Source organism: Adiantum capillus-veneris, chromosome 18 (assembly GCF_014529385.1).
Source record: "Adiantum capillus-veneris isolate H3 chromosome 18, ASM1452938v2, whole genome shotgun sequence".
NCBI classification, from domain to species: Eukaryota; Viridiplantae; Streptophyta; class Polypodiopsida; order Polypodiales; family Pteridaceae; genus Adiantum; species Adiantum capillus-veneris.
This window is the reverse complement of record NC_140948.1, coordinates 11266214-11290987: the sequence shown is the minus strand read 5'-3', so window position 1 is coordinate 11290987 and position 24774 is coordinate 11266214. Positions and strand designations below refer to the sequence as shown.

At 42.6% G+C, this 24774-nt stretch overlaps 1 protein-coding gene across 2 annotated transcripts in view; it reads right to left on the bottom strand.

The window, feature by feature from the left end:
* Window positions 1–19441: 19441 nt before the first annotated feature.
* The window catches only part of LOC147435230 (uncharacterized), a 44253-nt gene continuing 38920 nt past the window's right edge, over window positions 19442–24774 (bottom strand). For both annotated transcript variants that reach the window (XM_086488320.1, XM_086488319.1), the window contains exons 3-4: window positions 20330–20505; window positions 19442–20230 (exon numbers count right to left, since the gene is read on the bottom strand). In XM_086488320.1, the coding sequence (XP_086344446.1) occupies window positions 19628–20230; window positions 20330–20505 (779 nt within the window). In that variant the 3' untranslated portion in view covers window positions 19442–19627. The remainder of the gene's footprint in view (window positions 20231–20329; window positions 20506–24774) is intronic.

Genomic DNA, 24774 nt, shown 5'->3' with positions numbered 1-24774 from the left:
GCTATACATTTTCCTCATTTGAATTTGCATTCGAACTTCCACCACTGAAAAGAGGCAATAAATTGTCATAAATGTCATGTGAGCTTACATTACTATCTCTAGTACATGACAACAAAGGCTTAACAAAATCTTCCACAAACACAACATCGTGCGAGACCAAAAACTCTTTGTTTGTGGATGGTACAACTTGTAACCTTTTCTTTTCGCACTATAACCAACAAAAATACATTTGACAGCCTTATCATCCAATTTTCTGTGTTGTGCTTGTGGCACTAAACCATAAGCCAAACAGCCAAAAACACGCATGTGCTCAATTGATGGATTTCTATCATGCCATGCTTCATATGGAGTCATAGACTACGATGCTTTTGTAGGACACTTGTTGAGTACATAAGTGGCACACATGATAGCCTCAAGCCAAAACAAATGTGGTAAAGCTTGACTCTTGACCATACATCGTGCCATTTTTATAAGAGACCTGTTTTTCCTCTCAGCAACACCATTTTGTTGAGGTGTATACGGAACTGTACATTGGTGTTTTATCCCACGACTAGCCAAAAATGCATTAAATTCATGAGACATATACTCCCCCCCTCAACAGAAACAGAGGGTGCCCATAGTACATTTTGAGACATTTTCAGTCATAGCAAGAAATTTCTTGAAACACATAAACATTTCAGGCTTAGCTTTCAACGGATATACCCATGCATGTGTGGAGTAGTCATCAATGAAAGTCACGAAGTACAAGTAATATCCCAAGGATGGAGTTTGCATAGTCCCACAAACATCACTATGCACAAGCTGCAATCTGCATGTAGCACAAACTGGCCCATCATTTGGAAACTTAGCACGCTGCATTTTACCCAAAATACAGTCTTCACAAACATATTTGATAGGTGCTTCAAGAGGCGGCAAAGAAGCAACCATATCAGATTTCTGCAAACGCGGCAAACTTGCAAATTTCAGATGCTCAAAACGTGCATGCCACAGTTTTGCATCTGAAACAACCCTTGAATCTGCAACTGCATTTGCAAAATTTTGTCCACACTTTTCATACAAAGTGAGCTTATATAGCCCACGACACAAAAGGCCAGATGCAACAATTTCATCACCAAAATTGAGATCATGAAGTGTACATCTATCATCCACAAATTTTACTACAAGATCAAGTCTAGAAGTGCAGATACAAACAAAAGGTTCTTTTTTATCCCAGGTACATACAATGCATCAAAAAGTGTGAAAGAACTTACATTTACTACAATAAGCACAATCATTTCAACTCCTTGAACAGGATAAGTGGCATTGTTGGCACAAGTCACTGTATTCCCATGAGGGACAGAGTCAATAGAGGTAAACAAATCACGATGTGAGGTAATGTGCTTTGTGGCACCACTATCAAAATACCACACATGTGAATCTGCAGCAACTGACATACATGATTCATGGATAATAGGATCATAAGTGCACTCTACACTAAATGCCCATTCTGCATCAACATCAGCATCACAATCTCCTTTCACAGAAGACTCTACAATCGTTGCACTTGTATTGGACCTTGTAGTAGTGGATCCAGCCTCTTTCTTCTTAGTCTCTTTTGCCTTCAATTTCAGACACTGCTTGATCAAGTGATCATTAGCTTTACAAGAATGGCAACGCATCTTCTTTTTGCCCTTATCACCAGAATTTCTTGACAAAGTGCTATCAGCAAAAGCATTAGGAACAAAAGTTTTGCCACCACCAGTAGAACCATAAGTGGTTACATTGTTGTTCCCACCTTTTCTTTGAATTTGCAATAAAATCATGTTCAATTGCATGTTGCCTAGTCCTTTTTTTTTGGAAAGTGACTCTTGCAACAGCAATGTACATAATATTACTCCCCCCTTGGAGAAGCATTTTTGTCCTCAAAAACAAGAGTGGTGATACACTAATGTTTTCCACAGTGGCATCCTTCATGGATCCAGTTGGTTGCTTGATCGAAACACGGTGCAGTACCATTGGTTTTTTTTTTAACCCATAATAGTACGCATTTAGGGCAAAACCCCTATTGATTAGATTAATATTGTGCGACCTATAAAAAATCCAATAAAAAATGTAGGGAAACTCGCTCGTACCATAGATTATGCTGCTATACTAGTATGCTACCAACAACCAGGGCCCTATATTGCCAAGCCATGTGGTAACAACATAACCCAATATTGTAAGAACAGTAAAACGCAGAAGGGTAAACCAGCCATGCCAAAAAGATCATCATCATATACACTCATCGACCAACCAGGACCATAACCAGGATCTGTTTATGCATATCAGAAACCACATCAAGAACCACCATATCAAAACAGGCTACAACGTCATTAACACGGTGAAATAGCACCCCTCTCTTCTTTAAAAAAATTGGTCTGCAAGAAAATATGCAAGGACAGAGAGGCCGACCTGAGAAACCTGTGTTGTGAGCTCGATACTTCAGTGTAAAATAGCCACACAATTTCTACTTAATGTAAGCAAAACAACAACCAAAGCTAAGTGAGGGGCAGAGATGCATCCTCACCTCTTTAAATAGAGGAGGAGGACGGTCGTCAGTTTGGTGTGATGAGCAGAGCGCCATGAATGGAGAGACCCCCTCAGCTACAGTGAGGCCGTCTATAAGTAGAATGAGAGAGATACACAAGGCGCCTTCACGGCAAGTAATACTAAAGGCAATAAACCAGCCCCCTTTTGTAAAAAACCACCTTGTACCTCTCAGAAGGGTTAATTCCCATGGTGGACTCCTAATAAAGTGAAGCTTAAAGTGTTCAATATGCTAATGGTCCTTAAGTAATACAATGTGTGTGTGTGTGTGTGTGTGTGTGTGTGTGTGTGTGTGTGTGTGTGTGTGTGTGTGTGTGTGTGTGTGTGTGTGTGTGTGAGAGAGAGAGAGAGAGAGAAGAGAGAGAGAGAGAGAGAGAGAGAGAGTGTGTGTGTGTGTAATCAACCCCCTAGTCTACAGACAAGGGGCACCAATTGAGCACTCACTCTTTGATTGCAGCAACGCGAGCTCGGCCCTCTCTAATGGGTTAGTTAATGCAAAAAGTGTATTCCCTAATCGCCATAATAATTAGTGTTAGGCTATGGAGGGTGAAGCCTTAGCTCAACCATGGTGTTAGGGTTAGGAATAGAGAGATGGTGATTAGGGTTAGGTTATGCCAATGCAAGAGCATAGAGGGAGATTATAGACACAATGATAGGACTCAAAGTGTAATTGATTGATTAAGAAAGTAGCCTCTATATAGGTTTGGTGCTTTACAATCATTGGCTAGAGAAGCTGCACCCTCTTGCTATTGGATCATCTCATCACTCATCTCTTCCTAGGTGGCTAGAGGGCTTTCCCACATGGCCACAAGTTGGGCTTACCCTTAAAATCACCCCCTTAAGACAAACTTGGGGTTTTACAATGACTTCATGTATTTTGATTTATGGATTTGTGTCATGGTGTAATCATAGGCTAACATGATTCATCTACTTGATACATCATGGTGGTTCAATTTAATTCATCACCATGGTTCAACATCTCATGATACATCATAACGGTTCTCAAGTGGATGCATCACTATGGTTCACAAGTGAGGCTTGGTAGGTTCGAGGTAGGTTCATTAGTAGTCCTATGTAGTACAAGAAATTTCATTCATTCATTTTGTGTGAAGGCATAATCATGTGTGTCCTCTCCAGAATTTGTCTTCATGTCTTTATTGTTTGTTGTTGTCGTTTGCTTCATCTTCATATTGTTGGCTTCATTTGATATTGTCGTCTTCATGTTGTCATTTTTCATCTTTATCTTCATGTCTTGATCTTTATGTCAATTTCATCATTTTGGGTGTACTTGTGTGTGTAATCATGCTCATGTGTGTATGTCTCGTAGGGAAGGTCTTACCACATTTAGTGGAAGTGTCTAGTCCCTTTACATGGATTGGCACAATCCTTAGAGCATCCTCAAAGATACATGTGTATACATACATTTTAATGTGAGCTTGTGTGATGGCATTGTTCTTTTGTCCACAAGTATTACATACATTTCACAAAAAATGGGGGATGCCTTGAGAGGCTTGGAAAGACTGCATGGAAAAGCTTATTGCATGGACTTTGACGTTCGTTCATGAGCGTAAAAAAAGTTGTGCACGTGAATGGCAGTCAACAAACCTACCAAGGAACTCCAAATTAGTTTTGAATGCTAATTTCAAGTCCATATAGCTTTCCCCACAAAATCCGTGGCGGGACTTGGCCACCGGACATCGGGGGTAGCAATGAACCAATTACAACAAGGTAAACCAATTACCCCCACGTTCTTGGGTGTGGATGATGCCAAAAATAGACAATATAGACGTCTCTTAGCAAGGCTTTACTCACATTACACACACCTAAAGATAGGATAGAGGCTCCAAATCCAAAGTTTAAGGGGGTCTATAGGAAGCTCTTGACAAGGGCTTGTAGCGGAGACAATTAAAAGGATCAAATCTTAAGCAAAGTTGACATTCAATAGCTCTATGAAATGGCGTCAATGAGCACTTTGCACACACACAAAATTTCACTAGCCAATGCTAGCTTCAACGAGAACTATGATGTGATGAAGTAGGCTAGAACTAAGCACAATAAAAGAAAAAATTGAACACACATACAATGTAATAATACAAATCTAAACGTAATGCAAAGAAAACAATGTTCATTGCAAGTTCCTCCTCACCTAGTCACCAAAGGGTAGTGAAGCATGCTCGTGGCCAAGTGGTGATTAGGGAGTGGGATTATTAAGAGAGAAATCAATCGGCCTAGATGTAGAACCGTTGGCTTTGATACCACTTGATGGGTTAGTTAATGCGGAAGGGCTAGGGTTAGAGAGATGGTGATTAGGGTTAGGTAATGTCAAATGCAAGAGCAGAGAGAGAGTGAGAGAGAGAGTATAGACACAATGATAGGACTCAAAGTGCAATTGATTCATTAGAAAGTATCCTCTATATAGGCTTGGTGCTTTACAATCATCGGCTAGAGAGGTTGCACCCTCTTGCTATTGGATCATCTCATCACTTCTCTTCCTAGGTGGCTAGATGGCTTTCCCACGTGGTGCCACAAGTTGGGAATACTCTCTCTCTCTCTCTCTCTCTCTCTCTCTCTCTCTCTCTCTCTCTCTCTCTCTCTCTCTCTCTCTCTCTCTCTCTGTGTGTGTGTGTGTGTGTGTGTGTGTGTGTGTGTGTGTGTGTGTGTGTGGTGTGTGTGTGCGTGTGCGAGGTGGTCTCATGGGATGAGTAGCTAGGAGGCATCTATGGCCGAAGCAAGCACTGAGAGAAGGAACGAGGGAGGGAGGTGAAGGGGGGAGACAGGTGCAACAAGGGAAGGAGGGGGAGCACGTAGCTGCTTGCACAAATCTCTCTCTCTCTCTCTCTCTCTCCTCTCTCTCTCTCTCTCTCTCTCTCTCTCTCTCTGTGTGTGTGTGTGTGTGTGTGTGTGTGTGTGTGTGTGTGTGTGTGTGTGTGTGTGTGTGTGTGTGTGTGTGTGTGTGTGCGTGCGCGCGCGCGAGGTGATCTCATGGGATGAGTAGCTAGGGGCATCCGTGGCTGAAGCAAGCACTGAGACAAGGAACGAGGGAGGGAGGTGAAGGGGGAGGTAGGTGCAACAAGGGAAGGGGGGGAGCACACAGCTGCTTGCACAAATCTCCCTCTCCTCTCTCTCTCTCTCTCTCTCTCTCTCTCTCTCTCTCTCTCTCTCTCTCTCTCTTCTCTCTCTCTCTCTCTCTCTGCCGATGATGTAGTGCTCTTGGCACATACCTTAGAAGATGCACAAAAGCTTATGAGTGTCTTGGAACGCTTTTGCCTACATAGCGGGCTGATCGTGAATGGATCCAAAACCAAGGTTATGCTTGTAAAGACCCTCAATGACGAAAATCCATGCATTGTATACAACAATGAGAAACTTGAAGTGGTAGATCACTTCAAGTACCTTGGCCTTGAGGTTCCATCCAATCATAAATGGAAGGATTGTGCAATGCGTCGCTTGGAAGCCGGAAAGAGGGCTTATTATGCATTTGAGAACATGTGCAATGCAGGAGAGATCAAGTGTTGGGCTCTCAAAAAGTACCTCTTTGACACATTGGTGACACCGGTGCTTCTTTATGGAGTGGAGGTGTGGGGTGGAAGCATCGGGAAGTCTACTTGGAAAGAGTTTGAGAATGTCCAAAAGCGTTTTCTCACCAACTTTCTCCAAGTCAAGACACAAACACCCTACATGCTCTTACTTCTTGAGTCCGGATCGCTTCCCATTGAGGTCTTGGGCATGGAAAGGGTTGTGGAGTACATGCGTAAGACACAACGTAGCCCTTTGCATCGACTTCCTAGAATCGCATATGAAGCAAGTCAAAAGGTTCAAAAGACATGCAAGAGCAAAATACTAAGTTCGGGGTGGATGCTTGATATCAAGAAATGGTTTGGAAGATGGGATGCATGTCACTTGGTCAAGGATGCGTCGATCGACTCCCAAGTTAATGAGGCCTTCGTACAACGCCAATGTATCATGGCTTGGGAGAAATCCGGAGGTTCTCGCTTCAGCCATTACACCACACACGTTGCCCCAAACTACAAATCTCTCTTCTTCTCGGAACGAGGTAACCGAACCCATTCCTACATCCTTGAGCCCATCCCGTTGAGTGCGATCCGCACCATTGCCTCCATTCGTCTTAGCTCCCATTCTCTACGCTGTGAGACAGGACGTTGGGGCACTGGCGAGGAGTGTCATCGACTTTGCACCTTATGCCCTCGTCAAGTGCGAGAGAGTGAGTACCACACACTACTTGAGTGCTCAGCTTTTGACCACATTAGGTCCTCTTTTCCCCATATATTCAGCCATGAGCTCTCCCTACATACCTTCCTCTCCCAACCACGATGTGGACTCTCTATTGCGACGCTCATTTCAGCCATTTTTGAGCACCGAGAGTCACTTATGAACTCCACTCACACCACGTGACATGTTCATTTGGTCCCATAGGTCATATTTGACCTCCCAGGACGATAATAGAACTATCTATCTATCTATCTCTCTCAAGGTGAAGGGGGGAGGCAAGCGCAACGAGGGAGGGGGGGGATGCTTGCGCAGATCTCTCTCTCTCTCTCTCTCTCTCTCTCTCTCTCTCTCTCTCTCTCTCTCTCTCTCTCTCTCTCTCTCTCTCTCTCTCTCTCTCTCTCTCTCTCTCTCTCAAGGTGAAGGGGGGAGGCAGGCACAACGAGGGGAGGGGGGACGCTTGCGCAGATCTCTCTCTCTCTCTCTCTCTCTCTCTCTCTCTATATATATATATATATATATATATATATATATATACATATATATATATATATATATGTATATATGTATATATATATATGTATATGTATATATATATATATATATATATATATGTATATATATATATATATGTATATATATATATATATATATATATATATATATATATATATATGTATATATATATATATATATATACATATATATGTCTCTAAGAGAGAGGGAGAGAGAGACTATTATGCTGCCTCTTGCCAATCTGGTGCCCATGGCTTCCCTCCATACACACGCAGTGTCTATGTTCCTTCTTCTCCCAGTGACGCGCGCGCGCGCGCGAGAGAGAGAGAGAGAGAGAGAGAGAGAGAGAGAGAGAGAGAGAGAGAGAGAGAGAGAGAGAGAGAGAGAGAGAGAGAGAGAGAGAGAGAGAGAGAGAGAGAAAGTCCCTCCACGTGTGCAGTGCATGCGAAAGAGAGTTGCCATGTAGCTTGAGAGAACAAGAGTTTCCATGTAGAATCTCAGTAGATTCGCATTAATTTGACCTTTTTCAAGATCGTGACCACCTGGGGAGAGAGAGAGAGAGAGAGAGAGAGAGAGGTCTCTCCATGTGTGCACTGCATGCAAAAGAGAGTTGCTTTGTAGCTTGAGAGAATGAGAGTTGAAACCGTTTCCACGATCGTGAACACCTGCTAGGTCTGTAGCACTTTTGAATATGGTGCTACCCGCAGGGCTGCAAGTCACACATCCCACACATGCTCAAGCTCTCTATCGCTCTTGTGAAGTGGCAAGCCAGACAAAGTGCGTGCACACATGTGTGTGTGTGTGGGGTGTGTGTGTGTGTGTGTGTGTGTGTGTGTGTGTGTGTGTGTGTGTGTGTGTGTGTGTGTGTGTGTGTGTGTGTGTGTGTGTGTGTGTGTGTGTGTGTGTGTGTGTGTGTGTGTGTGTGTGTGTGTGTGTGTGTGTGCGCGTGCGCGACCCAGTAGGGCTGATAAAAGCTAGTTTCATCAAGTGGGTGGGGTTGTGGGTATGAGAGTGTGCTATCATCGACAAGACTAATTGACACCCCTTTCCCAGTGGGGATCAATTGTGGGGATGTAAGGTGCATCCAGAGTTGTCCGATGGGCAAGGGGAATAATTTAAGATTCTGAGGAATCTTTTTGGCCTTGGAAAGACAAAAATGCCACTCAGGTGAGGTGCTAGGGTTCTAGCTCACCACCTCGAGCTCTTTGATCCAACGCCTTACCATTAAGCTATTTGTCATGAGTTGAAAGGGAATGCATAAATAAAACACATAAAAAATATGTTGTTTGACGATTCTGTTAATCACAAAGAAATCACATTTGGGTCACATCCTATGCCTAGCTGACATGGTGATCACATTTTGATTATAAAAAAATCACACTGTGATTACATCATGTGATGATCACATTGTGATTACAATTGAGCACAACCGTGATGCATCGGCGTTGATGAGAAATGCCCATGCCTTTTGACATGGGCCATTGATCCCTAATGGGGAGGTCCATGTCAATTAGTCCTAAGGGTTGGTCATCTTAGCTTGGCAACCTTCACGAATCTCAAGAAAGTGCGAGAAAAAAAAATCAAATGGGGCCACAGCATGCAGGATCTAGGCAGGTCGAAGGTGGATGTGGGCTCAAAAGCATTCAGAGCCCTCTCCCACCTAGTACTTGGGGGGAGGAGAAGCTCTTCAAGAGCTATTGAATGTTGGGGTTCTCTTGCGTTGGGGGGATCCCCGAGCCTGTCGGTGATTTTCACCATGTTGCCCCACAGAGTCCCTCGTGTGTCCCCCCCTTCCCATGGGCCATTTTTTGATGTTTTTCAGGCATGTCGTCCCCGAGAGTCCTGACAGCTGCGGGAGCCCCTCAAAGGGATGTTTTCAAGTTGAGAGATCCGCATGGACCGTAATTGGGCTCCCGAGTTCCAGTGGTCTAAAACAATCGAGGAGCGCCTGAGGTGCCATTTTGGCATTTCTGGTAAATTTTTGAACCCGCGGCTCATGAGTCAACGAAAACCTTTCTGCCGTGATTTTTATCCTGTGGTTTTGGAGCTTGGGCGGTTTTCCAACCGGCCAGAAATTATACGCAACTATATGGGGGTGGTACTCCTCTTTGGGTGATCTGAACGCCTTTGAGCGGGGGTAATTGAAAGAGGGCCGGTCAGGCTAATCCTCGTCCATTTTCCCTTCTAAGTGTTAGCCTAGATAACCTATTTTCAACAGTGGAGCTAGTAGAGGCCTTCATCCCTTTTTGTAATTAGCTTTTTGGAATCAATATAAAAGCGCCCCTCCCTGGGTTTTCCTCAAATCGTGTTTGTCAAGTGCTTTGCATCATCTTCCTCCTTCAAGGGGATCTACGATCTCAAAATGTGGTTGATCATGGAGTGTCCAATCCCTTTTTTTATTCTTTCTTTTTGGCAAGGAGAGAGAGAGAGAGAGAGAGGTACCTCAGGGCCATGGCATAGCAAGAACCTGTCGACGACAGCATGCAAGAAGCAAGACTTCACAATGCAGTCTCATGCAAATTGATCCTCCCACATCTTTTCTTGATTGTTTGTTATTGTACATGACTATAGATTTTGAACTTTTTTTATTTTGTAAATTCATTATTCTAGTAGCTATTTTGTGGCTATTGAAAAAGCTTCCCACCCCTAAAAGTATACCACCCACTCATGCTTCCACCGTGTACCTAACATGTAGCTTTTACATAAACGGCTTACATAAAAAACCACATGAATACAAGAGTGAATAGACCATATCTCTAACTCATTGGAGTATTTTGAATGGATTACAACACCTAAGAGGTAACTAGATGAATGAACAGTTGTCACTTTCTGAAGGTTTTGGAACACGTAAGAATACCTATTCTTGACTTTCTATACTACATGTATTTATATGAGAAATTTTTGACATATCCATATGATCTTGGATAAAGTCTTTGACTTGCTGAACTTTCTCAGTAGCCAATTCCACCATAATTGGATATCTGTGTTGACAACTATACATAAGCATGAAGAAATCAAAACTAATTGTAGCATGCTTTGCACTATTATAGGCAAAGTCCAAATAGGGAGATATCTTTCTCTATTAGATTGTTTTGTATTAACATACTCTCTTAGTATATCCTCTAGAATTTGATTAACATGTTCAGTGTGCTCATGCATCTCTCAATGACCCACAATACTTGATGGCATAAAGCAAGGGATGGTGGTACAAAATTGGTTGTCCTTGACACCACCTAGACTTGGTGGGTTTCCTAAGTAGAACAAAACTAAATTAAAAGAGGGCAAAAGGGAAATAAAGGAGAAAAATTAAAGTGAAAATTCTCGGAGGTTTTATACTTTAGTCTTTTTTTTTAAACGTCCCATAAAAGATCAACTTGTGTGCGAGATGTGGGTGGGACTTTCAACGTCCAAGGAAGAAAATTTGGATATTCTCTCTCTCTCTCTCTCTCTCTCTCTCTCTCTCTCTCTCTCTCTCTCTCTCTCTTTCTCTCTCTCTGTGTGTGTGTGTGTGTGTGTGTGTGTGTGTGTGTGTGTGTGTGTGTGTGTGTGTGTGTGTGTACATCCATGGTAGCTCAGTCCACTACCATATCTACATAGATGATGATGGAAACTGAGAGTGATCCCTTCACTAATCTCGAGTCAAAGATACAGAGGGTACTGTCATGGAAACCATGAGCATTCATGAGCTTGTCACTAACTAAGAATTTTTTGTGGGGCTATTGGGCGCAAAAGAAGAGTGAGCATTGATGTAAGGAGCGCAACCCTACTAAGATAGCTAAACTTTCTAGAACCAAATCAAGGAAAAATATATGCAAAGCCATGGCTAGATGTTGGTATTGGCAGACCCAAGGACTAACAACAGTTGAACAATAAGAAACTCTATAGCAACTCATGCATCATCAACCATTTTCCAAGTTGAGTTTGGATGTGCAATTGAATCTTCTTTCCAGTGTTCGCAACACCTCGAGGAGGGGAAGGGGGGGGGGGGGGGGGGGGGGTTGCTCTCTCTCTCTCTCTCTCTCTCTCTCTCTCTCTCTCTCTCTCTCTCTCTCTCTCTCTCTCACACACACACACACACACACACATTTCTTGTCTCAATGTCATGTTGGGATGTTCAATTAAATGGATATGTTGCTCTGTAGTTTTCTTTTCTTGAAAGTTAAAAGAAAACTTTGGGAGAATCAATGCAAATTGAGTAGGTCTCATTGAAAGCTATCTAGAAGGTATCTAATAGCTTACCTAATACCTATGAATGAAGCAGTTTATCTAGAGATAGGTATATCATACCTATTGGTAATGGCATGCTAATTTAACACGTAAGTATACAAGAATTACACAATAGAATTGGAATAGAGTGTAGATACAAAATGCTTATCTTATTGCATAAAATTACTACAAGAGGGCTCTTTATATAGAGTTAGGCTAGGCCTCTTCTTTGGAATCATTGATGAACTCATACAAAGCTTCCAAATCATCCAGGCAACTTTCAAACTCGTATCCTCACTTTTAGGGGGGTTTCCTAGGCTCATAACTCTTCCAAAATTCTTTTACTATGTCTAGGAAGACACCTCATGGAGTATACTACGACTTGGGCTACTTTTGTCCATGCTACACATGCCTTAGGGCACCTAGGATGCCCGGTAGACAAGAAGGAATTCTCATGGATGCAAATCATCATAGTTCCAAGGAAAGGTTCACGAAGAAGGCCGAGATCATAGGTCGAATCCCATTCCCAACACATCATGTAAGCCCACATTGGGTAGTTATCCCCATCGAGTTTATACTCAATAGAAAATCATCATAGTTCCAAGGAAAGGTTCACAAAGAACGTCGGGATCATAGGCCAAAGCCCATTCCAACACATCATGTAAGCCCACATTAGGTACTTATCCCCATAGAGTTTATCCTCAATAGAAAACATATCTCTTGTTGTCAGCCATGGCGAGTGACTGCACCTGGTGTGGAAACTGCTCAAAAAGAGGTAAAACGAAGTAGGACCAACACATGCTATATAGCACAACCCAAAGTACACTATAAGAGATTTGTTATGCAAAAATTTGCACTGAAAAATATTCTACACAAAAGGAAGAAATTGTCTTCGCAATCCTGCTTGTAGTGGAAACAGAGGCCGAAATGAGCCCAAATCAATATTTTGAGCAAACTAAGCTCTTTGAACTGTCCCGAACTATTTTTTGACCTACTGTGCTCACCAAAGCTTACCTAAATCAGAGAAAGTGAGCAGGTGGGTATCGGCAACGTTGGTGACTATTCCCGAGAGGACACAATCTGCTCTGATACCAATTGTTGGAAATAGGGTTGCAGGGAAACACACACAGCTTGGAGAAAATGAATAAGCTCATGGTATATGACAGAGTATATTGCTTAGTGCACAATGGATAGATAAGTTAGCCCTAGAATGATGGGTCTGCAATGCACGGGGGGGGAAACCTCCTAGTGAGGGAAAAAGAATCCCAACGGTCCTGAGTGTGTTCACACACATCCCTTCCTCATATATGATAGCATGATATAGAGGATTTACCTCAAGATTTACATAAAATTGCCCCTCAGAAGTTGCAATTACAAAGCCATGCTCAATTTTATGTGTGTGTGTGTGTGTGTGTGTGTGTGTGTGTGTGTGTGTGTGTGTGTGAGTGTGTGTGTGTGTGTGTGTGTGAGAGAGAGAGAGAGAGAGAGAGACAACAACACAAATTGGCCATCTCATAGATAGATCCATAGAAATTATATTGGTGATGCTCACACCCTTATCTTTATCATGAGTTGCTTATGACATAATGCTAAGGAGAAATGAGTATGTAGCTTGATACTTAACGATTCCCTTAGAGCTTAATAAATGTCCACCACTATTTGTCACCTAACCAAAAAAAAAATCAAAAGTATTTTCAGCTTGCGAAAAGAGAAGGTAACTCTATGGCCTTTGCCCTTTGGGCAGGCCAAGGATATTCTCTTCTTGTGGGTGTAACGTTTCTATCACCCACACTTGGTAGGTTGGTTATCCCAAATCCCTCTTGAATAACAGGTCTTGAATTCAATAAATTTTGAATAGATCTCCAAATATTCTCTTCTCATGGGGTGTGTGTCTCCAAACATTCTCTTCTCAAGGTTATTCAAACCACGTGTGGGGGATTGGTTCTATCACCCATGTGTGGTAGATGTGTTATTCATTCCCTCTTAAATAATAGATCTCGGGTTCAACAGTTGATAGATCTCCAAATATTCTCTTATCATGTGTGTGTGTGTGTGTGTGTGTGTGTGTGTGTGTGTGTGTGTGTCTCCAAATAAGAAGACGAAATTGAAATAACCTTTCTATCACCCACGTATGGTAGATTGGTTATCTTGATCTCTCTTGAATAACAAGTCTTGAGTTCAACACTTATAAATAGACCTATGAGGCAACTTGAGATTGTTACTACAATCTTAAAAACTTCTCTTCTCATGGGTGAGGGTGTGCGTATGTGTGTGTGTCTCCGAATAAGAAGAGGAAATTGGAATGACCTTTGTATCTCCCAAGTGTGGTAGATTGGTTATCCAATTATATCTTGAATAGCATGCCCTGAGTGGATAGATCTTTGAGGTCTCTTGGGATTGTTCCTATGATGTTAAAAACTTATCTCTCTCTCTCTCTCTCTCTCTCTCTCTCTCTCTCTCTCTCACACACACACACACACACACACACACACACACACACACTTTATCACTATACTTAGCTTGACCTAATGACTTGCCTAAACAGAACTTCCCATATGACTTGAGAGGAATGCTTATCTGTGCTTTCCATGTGTTTTATGGATAAACACCATGAATAGTTACTTTGTACTCTCCTCTATAGAAGAGTCAGGCTTATGCTTGGCTTGTTGTCATGTGGTAATTACCTGGAGTAATTTCCCCGTCGTGGTCTCAATGGGAGAATTTGGCTCTACTAGGCATGATGGAGCTGATGAGTATATTGTTTTGTAACATACCCTTGTGAAGGTTTGTGCTACGGCCCTTGCTTCTGCTATACTTATTAGAACTGATGATTTTATTAACATAACACATCACTTGGATGTAGCTTTGGTTGATTTATAAGTTGACATCATCTTCACTAAGACTTTTGGAATAACTCTCTCAATGGAATCTTCAAGTTTAATGACATTCAGTGTGGCTAAATATGAGTCTAGAAGTTTCTTGGCTTATGCTGGGCATAATGAAGGTTGAAGCTCACAACTAGGATGCCCTTCAACCTTCATTATGCCCTTCGATTGGAGGCAGTTCTCTCTCTCTCTCTCTCTCTCTCTCTCTCTCTCTCTCTCTCTCTCTCTCTCTCTCTTCGCAAGACCTATGGCACTGGCCTCTCTCTCTCCCCACTCTGTGTGCAACTGCGAGGGGCCCTCTCTCTCTCTCTCTCTCTCTCTCTCTCTCTCTCTCTCTCTCTCTCTCTCTCAGGGCAACTAGAGAGTCAACAGCCACGATGAGGGCATCGGGGTAGCGAGTCTCTCTTCGTGTCGTGCAGGCAGAGAGGGATAAGGGCGAGCACATGCGCCAGACTGCAACGTAGGGGTTACGTGGACTTTATAGGAGGGCGGGGAGAGGGAAGGGGGGCAATCTTGCTCTTGTGAGATTTTAATTTCATGTTTGCCAAAATATTATATCTACACCACAGTAAAAAAAAAAAAATTTGAGATTCCCTGTGGAGTCTGGACATTTTATCTCTCTCCCCTCGTGGCAATAAACAAGTGAAAGGGTCACGACGGCTTTCAAAAACAATAAGAAAGTGATAAAATTGTTAGGTTAAATTAAATTGGTATCAATGTTTGGGAAAGGATTGCCTCACTTAGTCTTGAGCCGATTGAAACTAGCTAACTGTAAACCATGATAAACGGAAGAAAAACTGATGAAATATGTAAGGAAGTCGTCCAAAAATTTTGCAAATCTCAAATTTTATGCTAGTATTTTTGATTTTTTTCTTTGTGAGAAAGAAACTCGATTAGCAGCTACTTAATAAAAGAGACTTTCTCGAACGTCAACACTCATTGAAATCATGCTATAAAATGCAAGAAATGTAAAACCATGTGAAGTTGTGAAATGAAAAGAACTAATTGATATATATGTGTATAGAATTTATTAGAATTATGCAAAGTAAAGCTTCACTTTAGCATTGTAAAACAAAAGAATGCAAAAAAAAACAAGTGTGTAAAATTTATCAAAATTTATGGAAGGTGAAGCTTCACTACAGCATTCCAAAACAATAGAATTCAAGAAAAGTAAAGACATGCAAGGATGTGAAATGAAAGGTCAGTGAACCCTAACCCAACACAACGCTAAGGGTTTCTTTTAGAAAGCCAAAAAGTGGGGTAACGCTCTCAGACGTCGGGGATTTATTTCCATCCTAGCGGAGGAAAGGTTGGGGCGTACATTGAAGAATGTCGTCCACGTGGACGGCTATCATGTGTTCAGGGCTTTGGGTGAAGGTACGACGACGTGATTGAGGAGGAAACGTGGGCAGGCTGAGGGGTGAAACGTTGTGGCAGTGTGGAGAAGGCGTGCGAGCTCCTGTGTAAAGCCGTCTGCGTTACCGCCTAGCGATGTCCGCCTCGCGAGTTCCATCGATGGCTCACCTTGTTTTCCTAATATACGTACATATATATTTTCATTGTTTAGAGCTTTATCGGTCTGTCTGCAGCTCTCTGGCAGCCAACCATTCTCCTCAGTGTGCTTCCTTTGGTGTGTGTGTGTCACACTCAAAGCTTCATTTTGCAGAAGAGCACCTGCACCGGTTATTGTGTCGCAAGGGCGCTTAATGCTTGGAGTATAGAAACACCCAATTCATGTACCAGTCATTTCAGTGATGTATACTGTGCTCATGCAAGCTCTTCAGCATTTGAGGATGACTCTCTGCATGGGCGATTTTTGTGTGTTTGCAAGATAGCTTAATGCTTGGGTTACAGAAAAACCCACTTGTGTATCAAGCATTTGAATGATTCGCCCAATCAAGCCCTTCACAATTTTGTAGATGATTGCCAGTGCAGGTGATTGTGTGGTATTCACAACTCGGCTTAATGCCCTGAGTATTGCAAGACGGTCATAATGCTAGAGTACAGAAACAAGCAATCATGTAGCTGGCATTTGAATGGTGTATGATGTGGTCATTCAAGCTTGTCAGCCCTTTTTCTCAATACTATTAGTAGATTTCATGGATTGAAATTCAAGCTTGTGCGTGTACACACATTTGATATACATATCAAGTGAATGTACCTTACAACAACCTCCTTCAGTCCCTAGCTACTTCTCACCAGAAAGAACCTGGGTACAGATGAGTATGTAGCTTAGAGTCTCAGTCGAGCGTAAGAGTAGTACTCAAACTTAACAATGGAAAGCTCGAGAGATGGTCTCGAGGGTGGTGCGGCCCCGGCTTGCAATAGCATTGACCTTTGCTGGTTCATCTGGTGCCATGGCCCTGGAAGTTGTACCCTCGTTACTTATTACTTATGGTTATCACGAGGAGGAGAGCTCTTGAATTGCATACTTGTGTATGTAAAATGATTTTTTCTGTTCTGATTACAGGAACAATAATTGCTTTTCATGCTGATACTTAATGTATACACAATGAAATGAATCGTATATTTGGATGGAACTTACAGTAAACAATGGTCCTTTTAAGGATGTGATAAAGGTCTGTCGAGCAAATTTCAATGTTAGGTACCAATGTGCTTGTGTTGGTGAATTTGCATATTCTTAATGCCCAACAAAGAATCACTGCTGTCGTGAGACTCAGCACATGGACCTTTGTCTGAACTTATGTTCATGTTTGTACAAGGCACACTTAAGCCTTTTTGTGCATTTGCATTACTTGTAGCAAGTTGGTCTACAGCTGATCCTGATCTAGTGTCGTCCAATGTACCGCTCTTCCTTGTTTAGCACTCATTCAGGTAGTACTAGTCTTACCTATACTTTTTTGGGGTGGAGGCTGCATCCCTACCATGGTTTACAGTGACCATTCGACCCTTGCCAGAAGCTCATCTGGCTGAAGCAACTACCTCACCCCTTGCTTGGGAGCCACCATAGTCCTCAGAGCGGATTCCAAAGCCTCCTCTGTACCTCTTAGTGAGACTCTCCCAGTAGAACAATTGGACCTTGGGGAACCTATCAAGGATCATCGGTGCAGGAAAATGTCCCCCCTCCACTTTTCTTTGAGGCTATTGTAAACTCATACATAGATTCTTGGATTTTTATAAAAAAGACAACCCATGATCACAGTGATCATGCTACCTTTTTTATCGAAGGATAATTGCAAGATAGGCGAAGAGTGGCCCTATGGACTGTCATGGGCTAACGTTGAGGACTTCATCTTTATTCCAAACAAAACAAGATCACATGTACTATGAGGGATTGTCCAAGGCTAACATTGAGCACCTTAGCTCTCATTCCCATAAAAAAAGAAGCAGCAAATGCAGATCACAAAATCTTTTTAACCACATCGAGCTAGACATGGTAATAGTGAGTATTTTTCTTAATACCTTGCCTTACTCCTAATTTTATAGCACTATCTTAGCAGGCCATCGTGATCATTCACCTTGTTTAAAAGAAAGAGCAGTATTAATGATGATCGGTTCCACACGCCCTGGCCTCCACCTACGTCCAGCTGTGGTGCCTGCTTCCATGTTCACCAACCATCGTTCCCTACAGCACCTTTTACCATACAATGTTGTCGCACCAGATTCCATTAGCTTCTGTTGACAACAAGCAAAGGATTCTTTTATTTATATCGTAGGCATCATGGGATGGGCACCAACAAGGCAAGGTGTGATGGTTAGCAAAGAACGTCCAATGCCATTGCTCATGACACCTGATCTCTTGCATCAAGTTTTACTCTAGATTGTGAATAATGAAAGGAATCTTGAAGGTATCCTTGAAGATTCGGGCGAATACAAATAGGAACGAGCCAGTGTAACCCTAGCCAGAGAGGGACCTTCCCTTACCCCTCCTAGTTCACACCACCACAATGTAGTGCACACAACTAGAGGAGTTTCCAACTAATTTACATGCAAACTCACGTAGATCACATTTAAGGGTCACAAGAATGTGTAGCCGATGGTGACAAGCTTAGGGCTTGAAGATAGTGCTGCTATTTACCCTGTATGCAGATCACCAATTTCTGCATGTCATGGAGTTGAGCCAATGACTGAAAGGGGACTAGGAAAGTACCTGTATTATGACGAGAGAATCATGTTCCTACTCTCTTTGATTTATATTCAAACACACAATGGGGGAAACCATTGCCATTTGAATGCTGTGTGCGCACTACCAAGAGTCCTCAAGTGCTGGGGTGATTTCATTGAATGATTACTGCAACAAAATGGAGCCAAAACAATATTTCCTTGCTCAGGCGTATGTATGGATGTAAAGCCCTGACTGTAGTTCCTATCTGCTATGCATTCACCAGGTATTACCTGCACAAAGCGGTGTGAAGTAAATCAAAAGCCCCTGGCACACCAACTTATTCTGTTCCCTGGCAGAGACTTCGCACAAGCAAATATACCGCATGCTTCTTTCACAGTGTTTCTTACTTTGAATCATCATACTGAGTTTAAATGTCAGACCCCTGCCAGAAAAAACTGCTAGCAGCACTTGTCACCTCCTCAGTTTCCAGGAGACAAAAATAAATAAATCATTTTGCTAATCATACACGGCTCTTTTCTATAATTTTTCAAAACCGACTTTAGAGAAGAATTGAGCAATTTTTTCATCTGTTTACACAATACTTCCCAAATTTTAGACTGAATTCGTCATTTCTCTTCCTTTCAAGCAGCATTATTTCAATTCACAAGCAGCACAATTGTAAGTTGCGCCACTGCATCTCCCCATATTCTGAAAAGCACAAAGCAAAGGTGTCCAAAAAAATACGCTACTTTATGGTTGCACAATCCCAGCACCCAGACGTTGTCCAAGTTTTCAAAAAAGAGAGAACACATACAAGATTTTCACTCTACATACTTACACAGGCAGGCATCGCCTTCTTGACAAACTGTGTGGTATAACAGCAATACCATGTAGCCAATTACAGCTATAACAATATCACAATCTACTCCACAACAAAAGAGTGTAAGGAACAGGCATCACAAACGAAAACCCTGCATCTAAACAACCCAAATTTATAAAAATTCAAAACAACATGGCCCTTAGCCAGTAGCAGATCAAGATTTCAACAGGATGTAAAGTCATCAGTAGCCATGCTGCAACAAAACTAACACGCGTGACACCTCCTTTCCCTCCTTCCTCGAAATTTTGCATTCGTTCACTCTGTTCTATATTGTCCACACCACTACAAATATGGCTTGAACCCCCCCATCCCTAGAGAAGGCAAGACTGAATAACCATAAGCGGGGTGCCCATTGGGAATGGTAGACCTGTAGCCAAGGGAAGGCAGACTGAGAGATGGATGCCCATGACTGATAGGGGCCCGTGAAGAGGCAGCATAAGCAGGATCAAACAGTCCTAAGCGCCTCCGTTCAATATCTCTCCGCTCATACTCATCCACAAGTCTCCTATCGAACTCCCCCAAAGGTCTCCTTTCAAGATCTCCTAGGGGCCCAGGCTTATGATCAGGCACACTCACAGGTCCATATGGAGGTGGAATGCGGCTTCCATTGTACAAGCCTCTCTCATGCGGGCCTTGAAGGGCTTTCCCTGGAGAGAGTGAGCCTCTTTGACCACCAGTGGGGGAGCCATCATCAGCACGAGGCCGTTTTGAAGGCTGCTGTGCCTTCGAAGCAGTAGCCACTCTCTTCCTTTCTGCCTTGGTCTGCTCCAAGGTTGCTATTTGCTTATCAACATCATCCAGTTTAAAATGATCTTCAAGTTTGCATTCTCTCACAACACTAGCGACACTTCTCAATGCTCCCAACTCCTTCTGAAGTGCTTCATTCTGCGAGCACAGACAGACAAGTAAATAGCACACGAGGGAAAGTGAGCACATACCACAATATAGACATGCTCCAGAATTCCTCATAAGAAGAAAATGGACCTGTGCCGCTAAACTGTTGCTCCCATTCTTCAGCAAAGACTTGGCTGCTTTCCTAGCTTCTCTGAGGTGAGACTTCAGCAAGGGCGCAGGAGGGAAACGCTCCAAAAGATTGAACTCAGAAACAAAAGTGACAGCCTCTATAAGCTTGCTATCTTTGATGAGTCTCTCAACCATATCTGCAAATAGACAAATACATCAAAAAGCAACAAAGGTTGCAGTCAATCAGTCTAGAAGTATATGAGCCTCTCTCTTGAATAGAGCCAGCACGAGAGCCTCTTGATGACAAGCCATTCAAAAATAAACCGAGTCTAATTTCCTTAGCTGCATAGTTCTCACAAATTTAACCTACTAGATAGCCAAGGTAAACAGTGTGTCAAGTATCATAAATGTCCCTGTGCCTGAGTTCTCAAGCATGGAAAACTTGTAGAGAATGATAAGTAATTGATTTGAATAAATAAAGAAAGCATCAACAAATTGCGGTCTTACTAGGGATTTAAACATTTGAGAGGACACTTTGAGTCGGGAGATTATGAGCACACACATGCAAAAGCCCAATATTACCTATTGGACAACAAACTTACATCAATCTAGCAGTGATCGTATGTTTAAGGAAAGGAGGCACAGTCCCGAGCAACGAACGTTGTGGGGTATCTTGCTCCTACCCTACTGCAACTGTAACTCAAATTTGAGTCGATGACAAGACTAAACTAGCATTCCCACATCTGCTACACTAATCTTAGAAACAAAATGATGGTGAGGGTTCAGATGGAAGTAAAACGTCGCCACAAACCACAAGAAAAGCTCAAAGGCATAAACACCTCCAAAGAACTCGGAAACAACAAGGACAAAGTGAAGAAAAAGCAAAATAATTGTCCGAAAAGAGAGCTAGATTCACTTGCGTTGTTGGGCGCATTTCTGACACCCCGTTTTTCGTAAATTTGTACATACGGACATGACGCCCGATGTCAAAAGGGTGTGTGTGCTTTCTTTTTGTGGGTTTTTTAACTTGCTTTAGCAAGCACATGTACATGCACTGCAAGTCGCTAGTCTAGTGACATCTATCAGGCTACTGTAAGTGTCCGTGAGTGAGTTTTTTCAAGCGAGACTTGTATATAACTAAAACTCATGTACAAACTTAAAAAAAGTTCAGCAAAAGATCATAAAATTGCAGGTTTGAGCTCGTTGTGCCTCTTGGATGGTTTCTGTTGCAGTTTTTGTCCCCGCCTTGCCTACTCTACGTGTAGTCGTGTTGGGATAGCTCCCTGTTCGCATCAATTTTGCATGTAGCGGCGTGTAGATTCAAATTTGGTCATCTTCAGCTTTCTCGCCATTCATATTTCATGCTTTCTCTCAAGCTTTAAAGTGCCCCAATTGGAGTTGTGCTCTTCAGGTTACGACTAGTTCTCTGCAAGGTTATGGCTATGGCAACCTAGTGGCAAATTGTGTGTAGGTAGATTGGGAGGGTATGTATCTATGAATTGTGGAATTGATGTTGAAGTTGTGGGTTTGTGTCGTTCAATTGTGAAAGGAGAGGCTCTTGTCTTCATATGCATTGGTCGGCGTGTGCTATAAATCCGTGCTTTGACAGGGTTTTGCTCCACGGTGACATAGTTTCTTGGGTGGGCGACGGCTAGTAAATTCCCAAGGGTATGCTCTTATTGGATTGGTGGTGTTTCAAAGGGATTTTCCAAGGCTTTTGGTGTTATTGTAGTGCTCTTTCAACGCTCTTGGGTGACATCGCTATAGAGGTGTTTCAGTTTGCTTGTTTCCCAACAGCGTCAAGATAGAGGAACGAGAAGTCTTTGTAGTCTTCATCAGTTTATTGACCTTATGCTCAAGAGCATCGTCAAATTCTTCTTGCGAGTGCAGTTTTTGCTTGTCTACACCCAGCTTTGCTTTCTGCTTCATGGCCTACTTGAGAGGCGAGTGGATGGCAGCATGCCATCGTGAATGGACCTCATCAAGTGGATGATTCTTCATATACTTAGCATATTGTGGATCCTTGGAGTACTTGATCATCTGCTTAGCACAAGCCTCACCCTACAGTTGACGTTGGTACTCCTTGTCAAATTCGCTTGGCGGGAACAGGCCATGCATGATGCTCTTCCCCCGGCCCCTTGGAAGGAGGCTAGCTCCCGTTGGAAGTTGCATTGTTTTCTGCACCCATGTGAGTAGGTGGAACAGTTTCCTCCTTGCCGGAAGCACTTACAAAATGGTTGAACTTCAAACGCGTCTTCACTTCAGCATGGCATATAGAAGAGTATGAAGAGGACGTCATCCCAGCTTGGCATCATCTGGAGATGACTAAAGAAAATACCCTGGACACTTATTGCCAAGGGTGTTGGGATACTTTTCTACCAGTCTCTCCTTTTAAAAAATCACCTTCAAGCAACAAGTTGAGCGGTTTTGTTGCAGTCTACCCAAAGAGATTCCGCGGTATTCCTCAAACAAAAGTTCGATTCCATTAAAAGACTTATGGGGAATGCAAAGGAGGGATTTGGAGTGCATGCAGGCACTGTATTATCCTTCGGACGAGCCAATGTCCACGTGGCACAACAGGACAGGATTCTTCTGATGGAAACAAAAAGAAGGGCAAGTAGCAAAGAAGAAACGCATTGGCCCAAAGTTATCAATAAAGTAGTGTGCAGAATACTATAAAGAGGGCAAGTGTTATGGTTGTGGGGAGCACAAGCACATTCTTGCAAAGTGCTCTAACGAAGCGCCGAAGGAGCAGGCTGAGGACAAACCAGAGAATTCCAAAGCAACAGATGAGCATGTTCCAGATTTTGTGGGGGCGAGCCCATAACAAATAGATGAGAGTACGGAGCTCTGCATAGCGTGGGACACAATACGTGGATCAAGAAGTCCTTATCTTCTTTGATGGCGGAGCCAAGGCCACCTTCATCTCACCTGAATTAACGGCTCGACTTGGAATAACGCCTGAAGTGGGGCGCCGATGGAGGCATTTTAGCGGCACCAGGGTAGCAGCAGCAGGGAGGGAGATTGTCATTACACCTGTCATAGGCAAACTTTTGATGCATTGTCAGGGGTACTTAGGGCACAAGGACTTCTACATCATGCCTGTGGAGGGGTGTGATATACTTTTGGGGATCCCTTCGTACCACAAGAACCATGTAGTGGTTGACTACTGGGCAAGGAAGGCCACATTAAAGAATGAAAAATTCAAAGAAATGACTATTGATGTAAAATTGAAGGACGAGTCTGTCCCACTTATATTGGCTTCGGCCATTTCTAAATTAATGAAATCTAGTCTTTTTGTTTAATCAATGTACTTGAATGAAGTTGATGAAAATTAGAAGTCAAATTTGTCAGTCTAGGAAATTTTGCAAGCTCAAGCTGACTGTTTCTCTGAGGGTTTGCCTAGAGAGCTACCTCTTAAGAGACCCGAAGATCACACGATTGATTTGATTCCCAGCAGTACGCCACCAAATCGGCCATCTTACATAGCAAGCAGAGCCCTGAATGAGGAAATTATAAACCAAGTGAAAGAACTTCTTGAAAAGGGTCTAATCCATCAAGTATGCCTTATTTTTTACCAATGCTTCTAGTGTTAAAGAAATATGGATCATGGAGAACGTGCCTTGACTACAAAGTTCTCAATAAATTCACCATCAAGAACACGTTTCCAAAACCCAAGATCAATGATATACTTAACACGCAGTAGGGTTCTACGTGTTTTGACAGAATCGACATGAAAAGTGGCTATCATTAGATCCAGATCGCTCCTGGAGATGTACTCGACGTCCTTTGGATTGTACAAGTATTTGGTGATGCCTTTCGGTCTCACAAATTCTCCCACAACATTCAACAGGATGATGGATAGGATTTGTAGAGAATACAAGTCATCTGTGGACACCCTTTTCGACGACATCCCAAGAGAGAAGCAAATCATAGACACCATCTCTTACATTTTTGAGGCATTGTGGCAACATAGATTGATGGTCAACCAAAAAAAGAGCGAGTTTTTCCTACTAGAGATACACTTTTTGGGACACGTCATCTCAGCAGAGAGTGTATCGATGGACCCGGCCAAGATAGAAACCATCCGGAATTGGACAAACTTAAAGAATGTACACGACTTCAAAGCTTTTGAGGTTTATGCTCTTACTACACGCGGTTCATTCAAAAGTTTGCAAAGATTGCTTCTCCATTACATACCCTGACTAAGAAAGGGGTTCCGTTTGCTTGGGGACCCCTAGAAATTGCATCATTCAAGACACTCAAGAAAAAGTAGACAACTGGTCCTGTTTTGATTTTACCATATTTGCACAAACATTTTGAGGTTTGATGTGATACTTGTGGTAGCAATCTGGGAGCGGTCTCAATGCAGGACAGCCATGTCATCGCTTATGAGAGTAGAATGTTCTCGAGACCGAAGAGGGTTGCATAGATCCACGAGAAGCTATTAGCAGTGATACATGCTC